An 18,515-nucleotide genomic window follows, 5' to 3' on the forward strand; every position below is an offset into this window, starting at 1 on the left:
CTAAGAATCTGTTCCTATCTCTAGGAAAGGAGGCTTGCCATGGCTTCCCACTCACTTCAGAAGTGGTAGAGACCACTATCTCTCCTCCATTTTTTATGTACCTGAAGCCCTTGTGCCATTCACCATGTCACACACTTTTTTTTTTTTTTAAGATTTATTTGTGTTCTGCCGGCATGTACACCCGCATGCCAGAAGAGGGCGCCAGATCTCACTATAGATGGTTGTGAGTCACCATGTGGTTGCTGGGAATTGAACTCAGGACCTCTGGAAGAGCAGACAGGGCTCTTAACCTCTGAGCCGTCTTTCCAGCCCCTGTTTGTTTGTCTTTTTAACACCCTCCCCTAAGCCCCCCCTTTTTTTTTTTGGCTCATGATTTCAAAGGTTTCCTGACACTGTTGCTGGGCTGCTGTGATCACTTGGGGCTTGCACTGCCTAGCTGGTGAGGCAGAGCACCAAGTAGGCTGCTTGCTTCACAGAGACCAGGAAACAGAAAGGCAGATAGGAAGGGAACAGGGACAACGTAGATGGGTAATGGTCCTTACTCTTGATCGGTCGGGTTAACAATAAAGTTTCCAGTACCAGCAAAATTAGCACCGCTGTCTGGGACCCAAACGTGTGAACTGTAAGGGATGCTTGCATTCAAAGCACACCACTTGTTTTGTGTACTGGATGTGTGAAGGGTGAGTAATTTGGTTTTTGAGTTCATTCTATCTACTTCCTGGGGACATGTAAGTTATATAAACAGTGTGCACACATACACACACACACTCACACACTCAATTTTTATTCTATGTTCCTTGGCTTGCATATATGTCTGAGCAGCACATGTCTGCTGCCCTGCGTCTGGTGCCCATAGAAGCCGGAAGAGGTCACCAAATCCTCTGGGAACTGGAATTGCAGACAGTTGTGAGCTGCCCCGTGGGTGCCGGGAATCAACCCCCCAGGTCCCCTGGAAGGGCAGCCGGTGCTCGGAACTGCTGGGCTACGTTTCACGTATTTGCTGTGTGCTTCTGGAAAACTTGTTGGACCACAAGCTCACAGGGCCAGTGCCTGAGTTCTGTGGGTGACATCACAGTACCCGGGAAGGTTCCGAAGGTCCTTCAGGAGTCTCAGCCATGCTGGGCACTCTGTGGCTGGTTAGCCTTTCTTTTCCCGTGCTGTGGGCCCAGAAACTAATCAGCTGTCCCTATAAGAATGTGTGCCAGTTTGCCCTGCTCTCAGGCAATGACGTGATCCTGCAGTGTAACCACCCCAAAGGACTGTGGTATTTTTCTTCCTCTTCGGAGGACAAACGGCCCCTCCTCAACACAATGCCGAGTGTGAAGATACTGCCCGGTAGCAACCTGCAGCTGCTCGACCCGCAGCCCTCCCAGACAGGGCTCTACCGCTGCCTGGATGATCACCAGACCCGCGTGGTGGAATACGAGATTGACTTTCAGAATATAGCCCAGCTGCGCATCACACACCAAGACCTGGGCCAGCAGCCCATGAAAAATGAGACCATGAACCTAGGAGGCAAGGTACTCGTTTTTACCCGCTGGGATCCTTGGCAAGACTGTAACCGCTGCGAAAAGCCCGGCGAGCGCAAACGCCTAGGCTACTGCTACGTGGAGGAGCCCCTGGAAAAGCCCATGCCCTGCGGGCTTTACCTGAGGGAGGAGAAGGTGGCCCACGCTCGCCTGCGCCCTGAGCTCCAGGTGCAAGCCTGCCAGGTGCCCTGCGACACCGCCACAGAGACCAACCAGCCGTACTTTGTTTTTGACACTCTTCAGCTGGACAAATCCGACAACTATGTGTGGCTCAGCTGTCCTTTGGCTTCCATCTACAGGTAATGGGAGCGGGGCTACCAGGCCTTCTTTTGGCTGTTTCTTTTTTTCTCTCTCTCTCTTTTTCTTTTTGGTTTTCCGAGACAGGGTCTCTCTGCGTTAGCCTTGGCTGTCCTGGACTCGCTTTGTAGACCAGGCTGGCCTCGAACTCACAGCGATCCGCCTGCCTCTGCCTCCCGAGTGCTGGGATTAAAGGTGTGTGCCATTGAAAAAGTGTGTTTTCCGATGGTCCCGACACATGCCGTTTCCCTACATGGTTTCTTTATAATGAAAACCGTTGAGGCCCTTTATTGCTACTTAGTTGAAAGGTCTCTCTCCACCCTCCTGGGTCATGGTCTGTTGCTGCTCTTGTTCTTTCCTAATGGGCGTGTGTTCTGTGGCTTGCTTTTTCCTCTTATTTTCTTCATCCTGGCAATTTGAATGAGAAATCCCCCTCTAACAACCCAGTGGGTGTTTGAACCCTTGGTCCCCCAGGGGCACTGTTTTGTCAAGTTACAGGAGGGAGAGGCAGTCCTGCTGGAGGAGGAGGGGGGGTTGGGGAGAAGGTGTGGGAGGGAGGGGAGTGGGGGTGGGGGGAGAGGGCAGTTTGGAGGGAGTGGGAGGGGGCTGGGGGGCAGAGGGTTTGGAGGGGGTGGGCAGCCTTAGAGTTTAAGGCCCACAGCCTCTGTTCCTTATCTGTTCTGGAACAGGGTTGAAAGTCTGATCTCTCAGCTTCCCGCTCCCACTGCCTTGCCGGCTGCTTGCTTCTGTGCCTCCTGTCCTTGGGAGATTGGTAGCCCCCTTGGGACCACAAGCCCCAAACCCTTCCTCATTCTGTAAGTCATTTCCCGGCACGCTGCCTCATCACAGCAGCAGAAAAGTATGGACACAGTTTGGTTCTAGGGGCCAAGTCACAAGGGACTGGCCGGCTAAAGTGTGGCAAGCACGGCTCTAGCAGCCTTGCCCTTCGCCGCTGTTGCCCCTGCCCTGCTAAAAACCATACGATTACATCCCTCAGGCCAGGTACCAAGGTCTCTTCCCTTATTCGGCCACTTCCTCCTCCTGAGGCTGACCACCAAGGTCCAGGTATCCAAGCATCGAAGCGCAGCAGTTTCGGCTCACCTAATTAGGATACCAAGTTAAAATTAAACACCTCATCCTAACGCAGGGGGTCCCCTTTTACTTTTTATTCACTTTACATCCTGATCACAGCCCACCCCCTCCTCCCTCCTCCCTCCCACATCCCCCCTCACATACCCATCGCCCCAATTCTCCCCTGTCCTCCTCTGAGAATGGGGAGGTCCCCCCCAACGGGTACCAACCACTCTGGCACAACAAGCAGCTGCAGGTCTCGGCACGTCCTCTCCCACGGAGGCCAGACAAGGCTGCCCAGTTAGGGGAATGGGATCCAAAGGCAGGGGTCAGAGTCAGAGGGGGCCCCCGCTCCAGTTGCTGGGGGGATCCACATGAAGACCAAGCTGTGCAGCTGTGCATACACGCTCCTCGGTTTAGTGGTAGGGGATCCACATGAACACATGCTCTTAGGTTGGTGGTTCAGTCTCTGAGAGGCCCCATGGGCCCACGGTAGTTTGCTCCGTAGGTCTTCTGACGTCCTTGACCCCTCTGGCTCCCTCAGAGTCACCCAGTTCTTCCATATGACTTCCTGGCTCTGTCTAATGTTAGGCTGTGGGTCTCTGCGTCTGTTCCCATCAGCTGCCGGCTGAAGCCTGTCAGAGGAGTTATGCCAGGCTCCTGTCTGCAGGCACAGCAGAGGAACATTAATAGTGTCAGGGGTCGGCTCGTCCCATGGATGGGCCTCAAGTAGAGCCAGTCTTTGGTTGGCCGTTCCCTCAATCTTTGCTCAATCTTTGTCTCTGCACATCTTTCCTTTTTTCTTTCTTTCTTTCTTTTTAAAAAAGATTTATTTATTTATTATTAGGTATGCAGTGTTCTGCCTGCATGTACAGCTGCAGGCCAGAAGAGGGCATTAGGTCATATTACAGGTGGTTGTGAGCCACCATGTGGTTGCTGGGAATTGAACTCAGGACCTTTGGAAGAGCAGGCAGCGCTCTTAACCACTGAGCCATCTCTCCATCACTTTTCTTTCTTTCTTTCTTTTTTCTTTTTTCTTTTTATTTTCTTTTCTTTTTTTTTTTTCTTTTTTTTTTTGAGACAGGGTTTCTCTGTGTAGCTGTGGCTGTCCTGGACTCACTTTGTAGACCAGGCTGGCCTTGACCTCACAGCGATCCACCTGCCTCTGCCTCCCAAGTGCTGGGATTAAAGGCGTGTACCACCACCATCACCGCCCCGGCTTAGCTCTTGGTATTTTGAGACAGGGCTTCATTATGTGGCCTTAATGCAGGATATTCCTGCCCCTGCCTTCTAGGTTTTTTTTCCCTGGCTCCTAATTATTGATGCTATAAGCACAGGTCACCATTTCTAGTTGCATTTGTTATCTTTTTATGTCTGTAGAAGCAGTACTAATGTCTCCTCATAAATTATTTTAAATTAATCCCAGCCCTTGGGATGCAGAGCCAAGTGTATCTCTGTGACTTTGAGGGCAGCCTGGCCTATACAGAGAGTTCTAGGCCAGCTAGGGCTACACAGTGAGACCCTGTGTCAAAAACCAAAACAAGATCTTCAAGATGGCTCAGTGGGCAAAAGCGCTTAGCATAAATTCCAATGACCTGGGGCTGGAGAGACGGCTCAGAGGTGAAGAGCACTGTCTGCTCTTCCAGAGGTCCTGAGTTCAATTCCCAGCAACCACATGGTGGCTCACAGCCATCTATAGTGAGATCTGGCGCCCTCTTCTGGCCAGCAGGTGTACATGCAGGCAGAGCACTGTATACATAATAATAAATAAATCTTTAAAAAAAAAAATTCCAATGACCTCAGTTTGGCCCCCAGACCAAACATAGTGGAGAAAGAAATGAATTTGATAAGCACAAATGACCTCTGACCTTTGCACAGGCACCATGCTACATGTGTGATTGTGGTGATACACATGCCTGTGCAGGCATACACGCTGTGTGTAAGTTTCCTGCAAGAGGGAAGCATTGGGTCCTGCAGGGAAGCTCCTGAAGCAGGAAGGTGAACAGGCGTTGGTGATGTGGGTGTCTTTGAGTTATTTCTGCTCCTGTAAGTGACCCCAATAAAACCCATTGGTTCACCAAGTTGGACTTTGGTGGTATCCAGGTGTGTGTGTGTGTGTGTGTGTGTGTGTGTGTGTGTGTGTGTGTGATGTAAACAACAATAAAACCCAAAGTAAACAATGGGTGGAGGGGCAAGTTGGCCCATGGAAAAGACACGCTGAGGCAGTCACAGGGGGCGTTAGGAACTTTGGCCTGGTTTCCCTTCATTTGTTGTTATGTGCTAAATCATTTGTTAGTCAGCTTGACTAGGAGAGAGTATGTTTGGGCTTTTTCCGAGATGAGCTGGCTGTGCTGTTAAACAGCGTGTTTTTTAACTCTTGGGACACTCTGCCCTGGCAGGTAGCTCCTCCCAGAATTGTTTTTACTGTCAGAGAAGGGAAGTGTTAAAGTCGTCTGCAGCAGAGGAGATTTACAGACTTTGGCCTTAATGGTGGTCCTTAAGGGAGGTGTGGTGCCTTTATTTCCTTTTCTTCAGTTCCATTAACAGGAAGCAAGGCAGTGGATCTCTATGAGTTCCAGGTCACGTAGGGACACACGGTGAATCCGTGTCTGGGACTGTGTCTACACATGCAGGAATAGTTTGCTGGGTGTTCACACCTATGACACCAGTGCCCAGGCATGAAACTCACACCACTTGGGAAAGCAGGTAGCAGAGAAAGGCTCTGACTAGACAAATTACGTCTCAACTTGTCACAAAGGGAGGTGATGGCCTCATGGCCTCTCGGTTCACCTCGCTGCTCAAGCTTTGAGTTCATGAGTGACCTCACAATGTCCAGGCTGGTGGCCAGTGCACAGCCACCCTCCGACTCCACCATGGTTACCATCTTGTGGCTACTGCTCAGCCTCATTCTCCCAGGGTTGGGCTTCCACATTCGTGTCAGCTGTCCCCAGGACAAGGAATGTCAGCTGGCCCTCCTCTCCCAAAGCGATGCTCTCTTGGAATGCAGAATCTCCACAGCTCACTGGTCCTTCTCTGGGCTGAACAAACATGGTAACCCTGTCACCCTGTCCAGCCTTAACAATGTAGGAGAGGACGAGGACGGTGGTCTCCTCATCCAAGACCCATCACCCTTTAACACAGGCCTCTACCGATGCCACGATGAGAATGGGACCCGGGTGGCCAGTTACAGGATCGATTTCCAGGACGTCACCAGGCTGCACGCCACACATATAAACCTGGGCCAACAGCCCCTAAAGAACGAGACCCTGAGCCTGGGCCTCAGAGAGACAGTGTATACCCAGTGGGAGCCCTGGCAGAAATGCAGCAACTGTGAGAGGCTGAGTGAGCGTAAACGCCTCGGTTACTGCTATATTAAGGAGCCCCTGGAAGAGCCTGTACCCTGTGGACTCTACCTGGGAGAGACGAAGACGCTTTACCTCCGAGTAAGGCCTGAGATGCAGGTGGAGCTCTGCTATGTCCCGTGCGAAGGCTACCTCACTGGTGGCGATTACGTCATCTTTGATAACTTCAGGTTCACGTCAGAGTCTGCGTGGCTCACTTGTCCCTCTGCATCCATCTACAGGTGATGCGATCTTTTCAGCGGCTCTGTCCCCTGGTCCCTCGTCCCAGGGTTCTTCATGGTGAATCTGTACCGGGCTGGTAGGGGCGTTCTTGGTAGGTCAGTCCGTAGGGAGTCATCAGGAGTCAGTGAGAGGCATGGGAGGAAGCCAGGGATGTTGAGACACCTCCTCTGAAACACACAGCAGGAATATGTGTCCAAAAGTATAATGATTGTATGGGAGGCGGGTGGTCTGTTTGTTTGTTGCCTCCTTAAGAGTCACACACTCAGTCGGGCGGTGGCAGCGCACGCCTTTAATCCCAGCATTTGGGAGTCAGAGGCAGGAAGATCGATGTGAGTTCGAGGCCAGCCTGGTCTACAAAGGGAGTCCAGGACAGTCAAGGCTACACAGAGAGACCCTGTCTTGAAAAACAAAAAGACAAACAACAAAACAAAACAAAAAAGAGTCACACTCATTGATTTCCCTATTTATTGTTTGAAATGATGATTCTTGAAAGATTCAGGGAACTGTGTTGCTCACCGGCAAGATGGCTTTCTAAATAGATGAGTGAATTTGACGTCACTCATGGTACGTGGATGAACAAAGGAAGAGCAAGCTTCCGGTCAAGGCTTTCTGTTGCAATACTGAGGTCTTCTGGTTACGTTGTGTTTCTCTTCTTAACCCTGGTGGTTTAAATACCCACCCCTAGCATGTAAGATTCACATAGAGGGGGCTGGAGAGGTGGCTCAGAGGTTAAGAGAACCGACTGCTCTTCCAGAGGTCCTGAGTTCAATTCCCAGCAACCACGTGGTGGCTCACAACCATCTATAGTGAGATCTGGCGCCCTCTTCTGGCCTGCAGGTGTAAACGCAGGCAGAACACTGTATACATAATAAGAAATAAATCTTAAAAAAAAAAAGATTCACATAGAGGAATCTTACAGGATCTCTGTCGAAAGTGTTTTCCATGGAGCATTACTTAGGAGACAGTCTGCGGCTGTGTGTACCGTCACTTAGGCGCGAGGAGCGAAAATTGTGAATATTTGGAAAGCAGTGTGTATCTTAAGTTTGCTACTGTTTCTTGTTGTTTTTAACTGTATGCATGTGTCTGTGTGACTGTGGGCGTGCATACGTGAGTGGAGGGGTCGGAGGGGTCAGTGGTGTCAGACCCTCTGAAGCTGGAGTTAGACAATTGTGAGACCCTGACATGGGTGCTGGGAACCAAACATGGTGGGTCCTCCGCAAGAGCAGAAGCGTTCCTAATTATGGCATCATCTCCGGTCCCCAAAGTGGATGTTTTATTTCATTTACTTTTGTTTAGTTGGTTAGTTTGTTTGCTTGCTTGCTTGCTTTTCTTTCTTTTTTTCTTTTCTTTTCTTTTTCTTTTTCTTTTTTTTTTCCTTTTTTTTTTTTTAAGACAGGGTCTCTCTGTGTAGCCTTGACTGTCCTGGACTCACTTTGTAGACCAGGCTGGCCTCGAACTCACAGAGATCCACCTGTCTCTGCCTCCCGAGTGCTGGGATTAAAGGTGTGCGCCACCACAGCCCAGCTGGTTTGCTTTCTTTTTGAGACAGGGTCTCACTGCATAGCCCTGGAACTGGATATATAGACCAGGCCAGCCTCCTCCTACCCATGCCTCAGGAGTGCTGGAGCTAATTGTATGCACCGTCACGTTGTTTAAGACTAATTGTTTAAATGTATTTATTTATTGGCAGCTGTTTCCCCTCTTCTCCTTCCAGTCCCTCCCCCTGACCTCTCCCCCTACCCACCCATTCCTCCTCTGACATTTAAAAATTTTTAAATGGCCAAAACTGGGGATGGGAAGATACTTTAAGAGCCAGGACATGCTGGGTGGTGGTGGCGCACACGCCTTTAATCCCAGCACTTGGGAGGCAGAGGCAGGTGGATCGCTGTGAGTTCGAGGCCAGCCTGGTCTACAAAGCGAGTCCAGGACAGTCAAGGATACACAGAGAAACCTTGTCTCAATAAACAAAAAAACAAAAAAACAAAAAAAGAAGCAAGAATAGGTATTACCACAATACAACAAACTGTCAGGTCACAGTGATTTTTCCAGTAGGCTATTATCTTTTTTTTTTTAAGACTTTACTTTTATCTTATGTGTATGAGTGTTTTACCAGCATGTATGTAAGTGGATCGTGTATGTGCCTACTGCCTGAAAAAGCCAGAAAGGTCATTGAATCTCTTAGAACTGGAGTTACAGATGCTTGTGAGCTACCATGTGGGTGTTGGGGACCAAACCCAGGTCCTCTGGAAGAGCAGCCAGTGCTTTTAAGCGCTGAGGCATCTCTCCAACCTCATCGAAACCATAATTAGATAAGGTCTGAAAGTCCTCTTGAGTCCAAGATGTGCATGAGGTGGTGTACCTTGGCCACGACCTTTTAAATTACCCATTTAAAATGTATTCCTCAGGGTATAGATCAGAGGGCTGAGTGAGGGTGTCACTACAGCAGGAGGAAGAAAGGTCCCTTGTGATTCTCTGTGAACTTGTGTTGACACTGAGTGTAGACATTATACGGCCCTAAAGAATAAAACCACAGCAATGAGGTGAGACCCACAAGTCCCTGTGCCTTCCTTCGGTGGGTCTTCGCAGCACACCCTTACCAATGCACGCATAGCCGGGCGGTTGTGGCGCACGCCTTTAATCCCAGCACCGGGAGGCAGAGGCAGGCGGATCGCTGTGAGTTCAAGGCCAGCCTGGTCTACAAAGTGAGTCCAGGGCAGCCACGGTTACACAGAGAGACCCTGTCTCGAAGAAGAAGAAGAAGAAGAAGAAGAAGAAGAAGAAGAAGAAGAAGAAGAAGAAGGAGAAGAAGAAGAAGAAAGAGGAGATGGAGAAGGAGGAGGAGGAGGAGGAAGAAGAAGAAAGAGGAGGAGGAGGAGGAAGGAGGAGGAGGAGGAGGAGGAGGAGGAGGAAGAAGAAGAAGAAGAAGAAGAAGAAGAAGAAGAAGAAGAAGAAGAAGAACCTCCAAAAAACAATGCCCGCATAAGAGACCAAACAAGTCTCAGGGGTGTGACCCCATCGAAGAAGTAACCCTTGTGCCCACATAAGCAATTTCAGGGTTCTCCCACACAAGTTCATGCACCCCAGGATGGCTACCGAGAGGCACTGGGAAGATCAAGGTGGTCTGAACTGTAGACTCCACAAGACTAGCGGCCTGAGCCATGGCAGCCAGCTGCCGAGGTGACCCCATAATGCAGAGGTTAGGAAAGAGCATCGAAACGGTGGCAGTGTCAGCAAGAGACTTACATTCTGTGGCGCTCAATTCTAACACCGCATAAGGCCGCGTCTCGCAGAAGAGGCCTAGCTTGCTTCTCTGGGCTCTTGAGATTCCAGAGCATCTGCTAGAAGGTGCTTGGAGCGAAGCGGAGGTCCAGGAAAGGCGAGACTGCAGGGGTACGAAGGCATGGGTGTCTGGGGCTTGAGGCTGGAGAATGTAATCGCTGTGTTCTGTGTTAGCGTCAAGACCGTAGATGATCATGTTCAGCTAGGACAGAGGCGCCCATAAGATAAAAACCTTCCGGGCTGCTAATAACGATCCTCTTCGTAGTTGTTTGTTTGTTTGTTTGTTGTTTGTTGACTTCAGCTTGCAGGTCATAAGTGTTGCGGTTAGTTTAAAGGTAAGATCTAATAATGTTTATTATTAGCTTTATAATTATTATGGCGGTATTATCTAACCCTGCTATCAGAATCAATAAAAGACACAGACAGCTGGTAGGCCTTTTTTTTTTTTTTGCGGGGGGGGGGCGGTTGTTTGTTTGGTTTGTTGTTGTTGTGTTGTTTTTTTTTTTTTTGAGACAGGGTCTCTCTGTGTAGCCCTGGTTGTCCTGGACTCACTCTGTAGACCAGGCTGGCCTCGAACTCACTGTGATCCTCCTGCCTCTGCCTCCCGAGTGCTAGGATTAAAGGTGTGTGCTACCACGCCCGGCCATCGCCTGGTAGGTTTTAGAATAGCCTTATTTCATCTGAGGCATGGCAGACATTACCTCCTGAACTGTCTTTGCACACCCCCCCCCCCCCCGCCGTCTCCCATCCCACGCTATATGGTCTAATCATCTCTGTGTGGGCTACTTCCTGCCTGTAATTCCATAAACGCCAGCTTATCTGGGCCGCTGTCCTCCATCCACTCTGATCTGGCCGTGTGCTCCTCTCCACGCTAACCTGAGGCTCTCTCGTTCCTTAGTCCTCTGATACCTGTCTCCTTCTCCTCCCATGATCCTTCTGACTCCGAAGCCCCTGAATCTTTCTCAGGCCTTGCCCAGGTATCAGCTTTTTATCGGTCAAACAGTGTAGAGGAATGTTAATTCAGAACATGGCTCTTCTCTTGTCTCAGGCAAGAGATCACATCCAAGGACCTTCTAGGTCAGTGTGATCTGGCTGGAATACAAACACGCCTTTTAATCCTGGAGGCAGAGGCAGACAGATCTGAGTTCAAGGCCAGCCTGGGATACAGCAAGTATCAGGTAAAGAAAAGCTCAGATCCAGGGCGTGGTGGTGCATGCCTTTAGTCTCAAAGAAGGTAAAGTTAGTTTGTAGACGGAAACACCCATGTTTGAAAGTGATGTCTAATTGAGTGGCAGAAAATTTGACGGAATAGAATACTTCCCAACTTGCTCACAAGAGGAAAGGGAAGCTCCTTAAGAGGCAGTTTTTCAGAGGGGGCCAGTTTTTACCAGGACAGTAATAGAGAGATGGGTTGCAGAGAGAGAACTCAGGTAAAGATGGAATGAGCCAGAAAATGAGAAGGAGCCAGAAGGTTAGAGCAGGCTGCTGAGTTAGTTTGAGGCCAAGCAGAGCAATTCCTGGTCAGGAGAGAAGCCAAATTAAGTAAGTCATCTGGGAGAAGTGTTTGAGCCAGAACAGCGGGGTTGAAGCAGCCAGCCCAGAGCTCAGAAAGAACAAGTCATGGTGAGCTCACTAAGCAGTAAGTCTCAGAAGCTGAAAACATTCTAGGCCAGCAGAAGGAGGCAGTCTGCCAGACAACCATTGAAACAGGAGAATAAAATTACTTTTACAAAACAGGAATAATTTCTTAGGCAAGGTTTACATAACAAGGATAGGTAGGTATATGTGAGAATGTGTTTGTCTGGGAGCAACCAGATCTTGGGGGCCAGTAATTACCACAGGAATACATAGCACCAGACATTATAGCCTATAATAGGCTCTCTCTCTCTCTCTCTCTGTCTCTCTCTGTCTGTCTGTCTGTCTCTCTCTCTCTCTCTCTCTCTCTCTCTCTCTGTCTCTCTCTCTCTCTCATATATTTGGCAGATCAGACCAGATTAAGAGCAGGTTTAGCAGGGCATGGTGGCTCACGCCTTTAATCCCAGCACTCGGGAGGCAGGGGCAGGCAGATTGCTGTGAGTTCGAGGCCAGCCTGGTCTACAAAGTGAGTCTAGGACAGCCAGGGCTACACAGAGAGACCCTGTCTCGAAAACAAAAACAAAACAAAAAAGCAGGTTTATTGGACACCGCTCCAGGGCATCCCAAAGGACAGAGCTGAGGAGGCTTCTCGCTCAGGCTAGGGCAGAGAAGTTTTATAGATCGTAGGTGAGAGGTGATGACGTGTCAGCCAGGAGCTGGGTTTGTGCCCTAGTGTGGTCAAGAGCTGAGCACTTAGGTGGGGATTTGGGTGGCTGGCAGCATCAGGGAAGGCGTTTGTGATAGCTGAAAGCATGCAGAACGGGGCTCTTGACCTCTTTCCTTTGCTAAGAGGCTTTCTGACCGGTGAGCCAGGAGTTGGGGGAAGGAAGGCACATGGGGTTTCCCGGCTTGTGCAGGGGTGAGCAGCGGCTCCAGGTGAACACCTGTCATCGAGGGAAGTCAGGGCAGGAACTGTGGAGGAATGCTTCTTGCTGGCTCATGGCTTCGTGCTTAGTTGGGTTTTTTGTTTTGTTTTGTTTTTTTTTTTTTTGTTTTTTTTTTTTTTTGAGACAGGGTCTCTCCGTGTAGCCTTGACTGTCCTGGTCTCACTTTGTAGACCAGGCTGGCCTGGAACTCACAGCGATCCACCTGCCTCTGCCTCCCGAGTGCTGGGATTAAAGGCGTGCGCCACCATGCCCGGCTTAGTTAGTTTTCTTAAGTCAAGCTAGGACCACATACCTAGGAAATAGTGCCACCCACAGTGGGCTGGGCCCTCCTACAGCAGTCTGCAGTCCGCAATCATGACAGTCCCCTGCAGATGTATCTACAGGCCAGTCTGATCTGGACAGTCCTTCTCAGGCGACTCTAAGCTGAGCCAAACAGACAGCTAAAGCTAACTAGGGTAGGATTGATTATCCATTTTAGCCTTGAGCTTTTTGAGCTATGCTTGAACTGAATAGGCCATAGACAGCTGGGACTATGGCTCAGCACATGAGGAAGTCACGGAGACCATTTCCTGTCTCCAACCTGGTTCTTGGCCTACCCTCTTCCAAAAATGGAGTTGGCAGAGAGGGAATAAGACAAATCCTAGGACCTTTAAGCCAGGCGGTGGTGGTGCACGCCTTTAATCCCAGCACTTGGGAGGCAGAGGCGGTGAGTTCGAGGCCAGCCTGGTCTACGAAGCGAGTCCAGGACAGCCAGGGCTGCACAGAGAAACCCTGTCTCAGAAAAAAAAAACAAAAAACAAACAAACTCAACCAAACAAAAAAGACAAATCCTAGGACCTTTATTGTCAGCCTTTAAGGGACAAAACAATGTGACGATCTGTTCTGTGGAGGTTTGCACTCTTGGTAGCAGCGGAGGCTGAGGCAGGGAGTAGTCTCTGCAGCCACTGGCAGCGTCGGGGAGCGAGCTTCCTGCCTCAGGCGCAGGGAGCCTCCCAGGAGTTTTGGGACAATTTTGAGATAATTTCTTCCCCTCTTTTCCTTGGTTGATTCCTGTAGTCATTCTGACAGTAAAATTACAGGGAGTCTGCTTTTATAGAGGTGCCAGGGCCCAGCCGGGTCCTGATTGGCTTGAGTGTGCATATGTAAATGAGTGAAAATGGCCCAATCAGGATAGAGTTGTCAAAGCTGGTAGGAGAAGGAAGAACTCTGAAAGTCAGGTCTGCTCTAGGTGTCTCCAGAGGTGGGGAAAACTGTCCAGGTTGCAGTGGTGAAGCCCAGGCTGCCTGCTCTGGCCTCCGGCTGTCAATTATGTTAGGGAGGGGAGTCTCACCACAGAGGTGATTTTTTTTTCTTCTTTCTTTTGTCTCTGCTGCTGGTGCACTATTGCAATCAGCCCTCTAATGGCTCCTTTCCCCTCAGGGCTTGAACTTAGCCTTCTTGTCCGAAAGCTCCATACTGGGGCCACACCTACCCATAACATGCCTGCTGGGCAAGCCTTGAGGGCCTGAGATCAGATCCCCCAACACCCACTAGGCACGATGGCTTACATCTGGGGGTTTAGCCAGCCTAGCGGAACTGAGAGGGACCCTACCTCAAGGAATAGAGGCTGAGGAACTGGAGAAATGGCTCAGCGGCGAAGAGTGCTTACTGTTCCCACAGACCTGAGCTGATTCTCAGCAGCTGTGTCTGGTGGCTGACAACTGTCTGTAGCTCCGGCTCCAGAAGAGTCTGTTCCTCACGCGCCTGCGCTCGGCATGCACACACACACACACACACACACACACACACACACACACGCGCGCGTGCCTGCGCTCGGCATGCACACACACTCTCGCCTGCGCTCGGCATACACACACACTCGCGCCTGCGCTCGGCATGCACACACACTCGCGCCTGCGCTCGGCATGCACACACACGCGCGCCTGCGCTCGGCATGCACACACACTCTCGCCTGCGCTCGGCATGCACACACACACGAGCCTGCGCTCGGCATGCACACACACACACACACACACACACACACACACACACGCGCGCGCGCGCCTGCGCTCGGCATGCACACACACTCGCGCCTGCGCTCGGCATGCACACACACACACACACACACACACACACACACACACGCGCGCGCGCCTGCGCTCGGCATGCACACACACTCTCGCCTGCGCTCGGCATGCACACACACACACGAGCCTGCGCTCGGCATGCACACACACTCGCGCCTGCGCTCGGCATGCACACACACTCGCGCCTGCGCTCGGCATACACACACACTCGCGCCTGTGCTTGGCATGCATATACACTGACATGTACACACGGTGCCCTAGCAGTTAAGGGCAGTTGCCCTGACCCCCATGGCTACTCAACGTCTGTAACTCCGGTTCTAGAGGATCCAACGGCCTCTTCTGGCATCCGAGGAAACCAGGCACACTTGTGGGGGCATGCACATAGATGGAGGCAGAACACTCATGAAAAACATAAATGAATAAGTAAAGCCTCACATAAAGGTAGGCAGTGGTTGGGGAAGATACCACGCAGAGACACCCGGCTTCACACATGTGTCTGCATATGGATACATGTATGTGCACAATTGCATGCATACATGCACACATACATGAACACACAGATTAACGATTGGGTGCTCTCAGGTGTGAATTAAATAAGTGCACTTTGATTAGTGAGGTGAGCATGAACTTCTGGAGGACCCGTGTGAACTTTTACAGTTTGGGTATGAAGGGGCCCCCATTCCCAAGAGCCCATGGGTTGAAGGCTTGGTTACCAACTGACAGGTTTTTAGGGAAGTGATTGGATCCTGAGAAGAACCTGATGAAGTCATAGTGTGATGGCACTATTGAAAGATGGTAGAAAGGGCTGGAGAGATGGCTCAGTGGCTAAGAACACTGACTGCTCTTCCAGAGGTCCTGAGTTCAATTCCCAGCAACCACATGGTGACTCACAGCCATCTATAGTGAGATCTGGCGCCCTCTTCTGGCCTGCAGGTGTACATGCAGGCAGGGCTACTTTATACAAAAAGTAGAAAAAGTGGGGTCTAGCTGGGGGAAGTAGGCCAGTGGGGTGTGCCGTGAGAGCGATAGGCTTGTCTCTGCCTCCTCCCCCTTTCTCCCTTTCCTGGCTTCCGTGAGGTGAATAGCTTCCTTGACTGCCTGCCAATAGAACTCACAGCGATCCACCTGCCTCTGCCTCCCGAGCGCTGGGATTGTATTATTCAGTTTGCCAGCACAAAGCAGCACAGGCTGGGGGGGGGGGGGGTGGTTTAAGATAACAGAACCGGCTAGGTGTGGGTGACACATGTCTTTAATCTCAGCATCGGGAGGCAGAGGCAGGTGGACCCATGAGTTTGAGGCCAGCCTGGTCATCAAGTTCCAGGCTACCCAAAGCTGTATAGTTAGAGAGACTGTGTATCAAAGACGACGATGATGATGATGGTGGTGGTGGTGGTGGTGGTGGTGATTATGATGATGACTGTATTTTCTCATCACTTTGGAGCCTGGAAGTCAGAAGCAAGCTGTTGGGGTGGGGGTGGGGGGCTACTTCTCTTGTTGCTGAGTAGCATCCATTCCTGATTATTTTCTAGCTTCTTTGAAAACCGGCTTCTTGGATCTCATCCCGGGTATCTTTATCTGTCTCAGCTTAAAAAAAAAAAAAAATAGTGGGCCTCAAGGCCACCCTACCCCCATATGATGTCATTGCAACAACCCAGTTTTGAAATAAGGTTACATTTGGAGGTTCTGGGAAATGGATAGGTTTTGCGTGGATGCTATCCAACTCAAGACCTAGGTCTGGCTAGCCTGGGCCTTACGGACTGATTGTGATGTTTGAGAGGGCTGCTGGCCACAGGATCTTGTCTGACAAAAGTGTCGTGTTCTACAGACCCCTTCGTTACAGCACCGTCTGCTCAGGGTCCCCTAAGTCACCTAGCTCATTAGTCACAGGACCCCACTCACCCACTCTCAGTAATAGTCGAGGTGCCAACGGTGGAGAACCTAGCTTCCTACTTACCCAGAAAAGTTAAATATATATATATATATATATTTGATTTTTTTTCAGACACGCTTTTTTTTTTCAGCATAACAGAGCCTGAGCTGTCCTGGACTCGCTTTGTAGACCAGGCTGGCCTCAAACTCATAGAGGTCCACCTGCCTCTGCCTCTCGAATGCTGGGATCAAAGGCGTGCGCCACCTCACCCAGCTAGAGGCCGAGACAGAATCCAGATAACTACATTTTAATTTCAGAACAAACAAGACAACATGACATTTTAAACTAATGAGTTCCCTTTTTGAGAATTGAAGGGGGGGGCGGGGCTGGAGTTCTTTCTCTGTAGCCCAGGCAAGCTTCAAACTTGGCATCCTCCTGCTTCAGCCTTCTGAGCGCTGACATTTCCCTGTGTGTCCCACCACCACACCTAGCTTGAAACGCAGTATTTTAAATGATGCTGAGGACTGATGATGGCAGTAGGGGAGATTAAAGTTCCCAGTGGGGAGCCGATCAGGGGCGGCCCTTCTGAGAATTGGTCACTTCTGTCAAGACCAGAAGGGGAAGAGGGAGCCCCGTGTTTGAGGGACAGCGTTCCAGGAAGGCGGAACAGCAGCAGATGGAGACCCTGAGGCAGCACAACTGGGAAAGCCCTCATGCATTAGTGCGCATGCGCGTTAATTTATCGCGGGGGGGAGGTGGGGGGGAGGTGGGGGGGGGGGAGGCCGGGAGCGGTGGCCTTTAATCCTAGCGCTCAGAGAGGCAGGTGGATCTTTGTGAGTTTGAGGCCAGCCTGGTCCACAAACGGAGTCCAGGACAGCCAGGGCTACATAGAAAAACCCTATCTCGAAAAACAAAACAAAACAAGATTATCAGCGGGAGTAGTGGAGAGGAGGTAGTGAGTGCGGACGGAGGGTACGGGCATTTCTGATTCTTTCAAATTACCCCATGAGGCAAGTGCCTCCATTACATCCCATTCTCAGGAGAGGAAAGGGACACTGGAGAAACTAGTGGCGCAGGCCACTCACCCATCCATCCATCCAGAGGGAGATGACTAGAAGCTTCCAGGCCATACCTCCCCAGCATCCCCGGCCCCTGGTAACCGCTCCGTGGACGGAACAGAGAGCTGTTGTCTCCAGCTCCTCCTGTTCAGTCCCGGGTCTCACCAGGTCTATGAGGTTTGACCCTGTGTTCCTCCCATCCAGGCCTGTCCACTGGGAAGCCGACAACACCACTCTGACATGGCAGGGCCAGCTCTCCGGCGAGGCCAGCAGCACCTCCATGGATCTGTACAGCGGCGGCAGGAAGCTGAAGGTCTTCCAGCCAGCCACCTACAGGTGCTTTGTGGAACAGGAACTCATAGCCCAGTTCAACCCCACAGCCTATGTGGATCTGCTGGAGGCCGAGACCCAACCCGAAGCCCAGTGGCAGGGGCTGTCCAGGGCCCAGCTGGGCAAGGCACAGCCCCTTCCCAAGGGCTTGAAGTTGGTGTTGCTGATCGTCTTCCTGTTGGCCGTCGGGGGGCTTCTGTGTAAAGTGGTCTTCCGTCCTCTCCGAGGCAAGAAGAAGATTCAGGTGCTCCTGGTGAAGTTAACTAAGCCTTCTGTACCCAAGGGGATCTCTGCCATCCATGGCAGCCCCACACTAGCCGCTGGAGGTGTGTGAGCCGACATAAACCTGAATTAAAAATCCAGTGGCCACTTCACTTCTTGTTCTGTGCCCTACTTGGCTGATCTGTTGGTCGCCCCGTTTGTACAGATAAGGAAACAGAGACAAGACTTTCTAGTCGTTGGAGGATTGGGACTCTGGGATTCCTTAGAGGTGGAGAGGGAAGGGGAGGGCTTTCTCCGCGGAGGTGTGAACGTTTAAACACCTATTCATCCCAGACTGGACTAAAGAAACGACTCTACCTAAGGCTGGGTTGGTGAGCTAGTGAGTTTATTGGGACTCCTTAGTGGAGAATGAGGGGGGTGCTTCTATGAGCAAGCGGTGGCTCTAAAGCAGCTCCACCACCCAAAGGTCCCGCATGGATGACGTCACCCGTGAGGCCCGGCACAGGCGATGTCATGTGTGAAAGCAGCTTGCTAAAATTTTCTGTACAACTTGTAGGCAGCTCCACCAAGGAGTCCCCTCTTCTTCCTGCCCCCGCCCCGTTCCCCTCCCCCTGCTCTCCCCCCACCTCCTACTCCCCCCCCCCCCCAGTGGTTACAGGCTTGTGCAAACACAGGGAGGGTCCTGTG

At 51.0% G+C, this 18,515-nt stretch overlaps 1 protein-coding gene across 2 annotated transcripts; it reads left to right on the plus strand.

Moving 5' to 3' along the window:
• Positions 1–1,072: 1,072 nt before the first annotated feature.
• On the plus strand, positions 1,073–17,970 carry FAM187B (family with sequence similarity 187 member B). Of its 2 annotated transcripts, none has more exons than XM_084771466.1 (2): positions 1,073–1,828; positions 17,481–17,970. In XM_084771466.1, exons 1-2 carry the CDS (start codon positions 1,116–1,118, stop codon positions 17,938–17,940), a joined length of 1,173 nt encoding a protein of 390 aa, XP_084627592.1. In that variant the 5' UTR covers positions 1,073–1,115; the 3' UTR covers positions 17,941–17,970. The 2 variants fall into 2 exon arrangements, with proteins under 2 accessions (XP_084627592.1, XP_084627593.1); XM_084771467.1 differs by lacking the exon at positions 1,073–1,828 and adding an exon at positions 5,739–6,480.
• Positions 17,971–18,515: the final 545 nt, after the last annotated feature.

This window comes from Acomys minous (genome assembly GCF_964271855.1).
Source record: "Acomys minous genome assembly, chromosome: 20".
Classification (NCBI taxonomy): Eukaryota; Metazoa; Chordata; class Mammalia; order Rodentia; family Muridae; genus Acomys; species Acomys minous.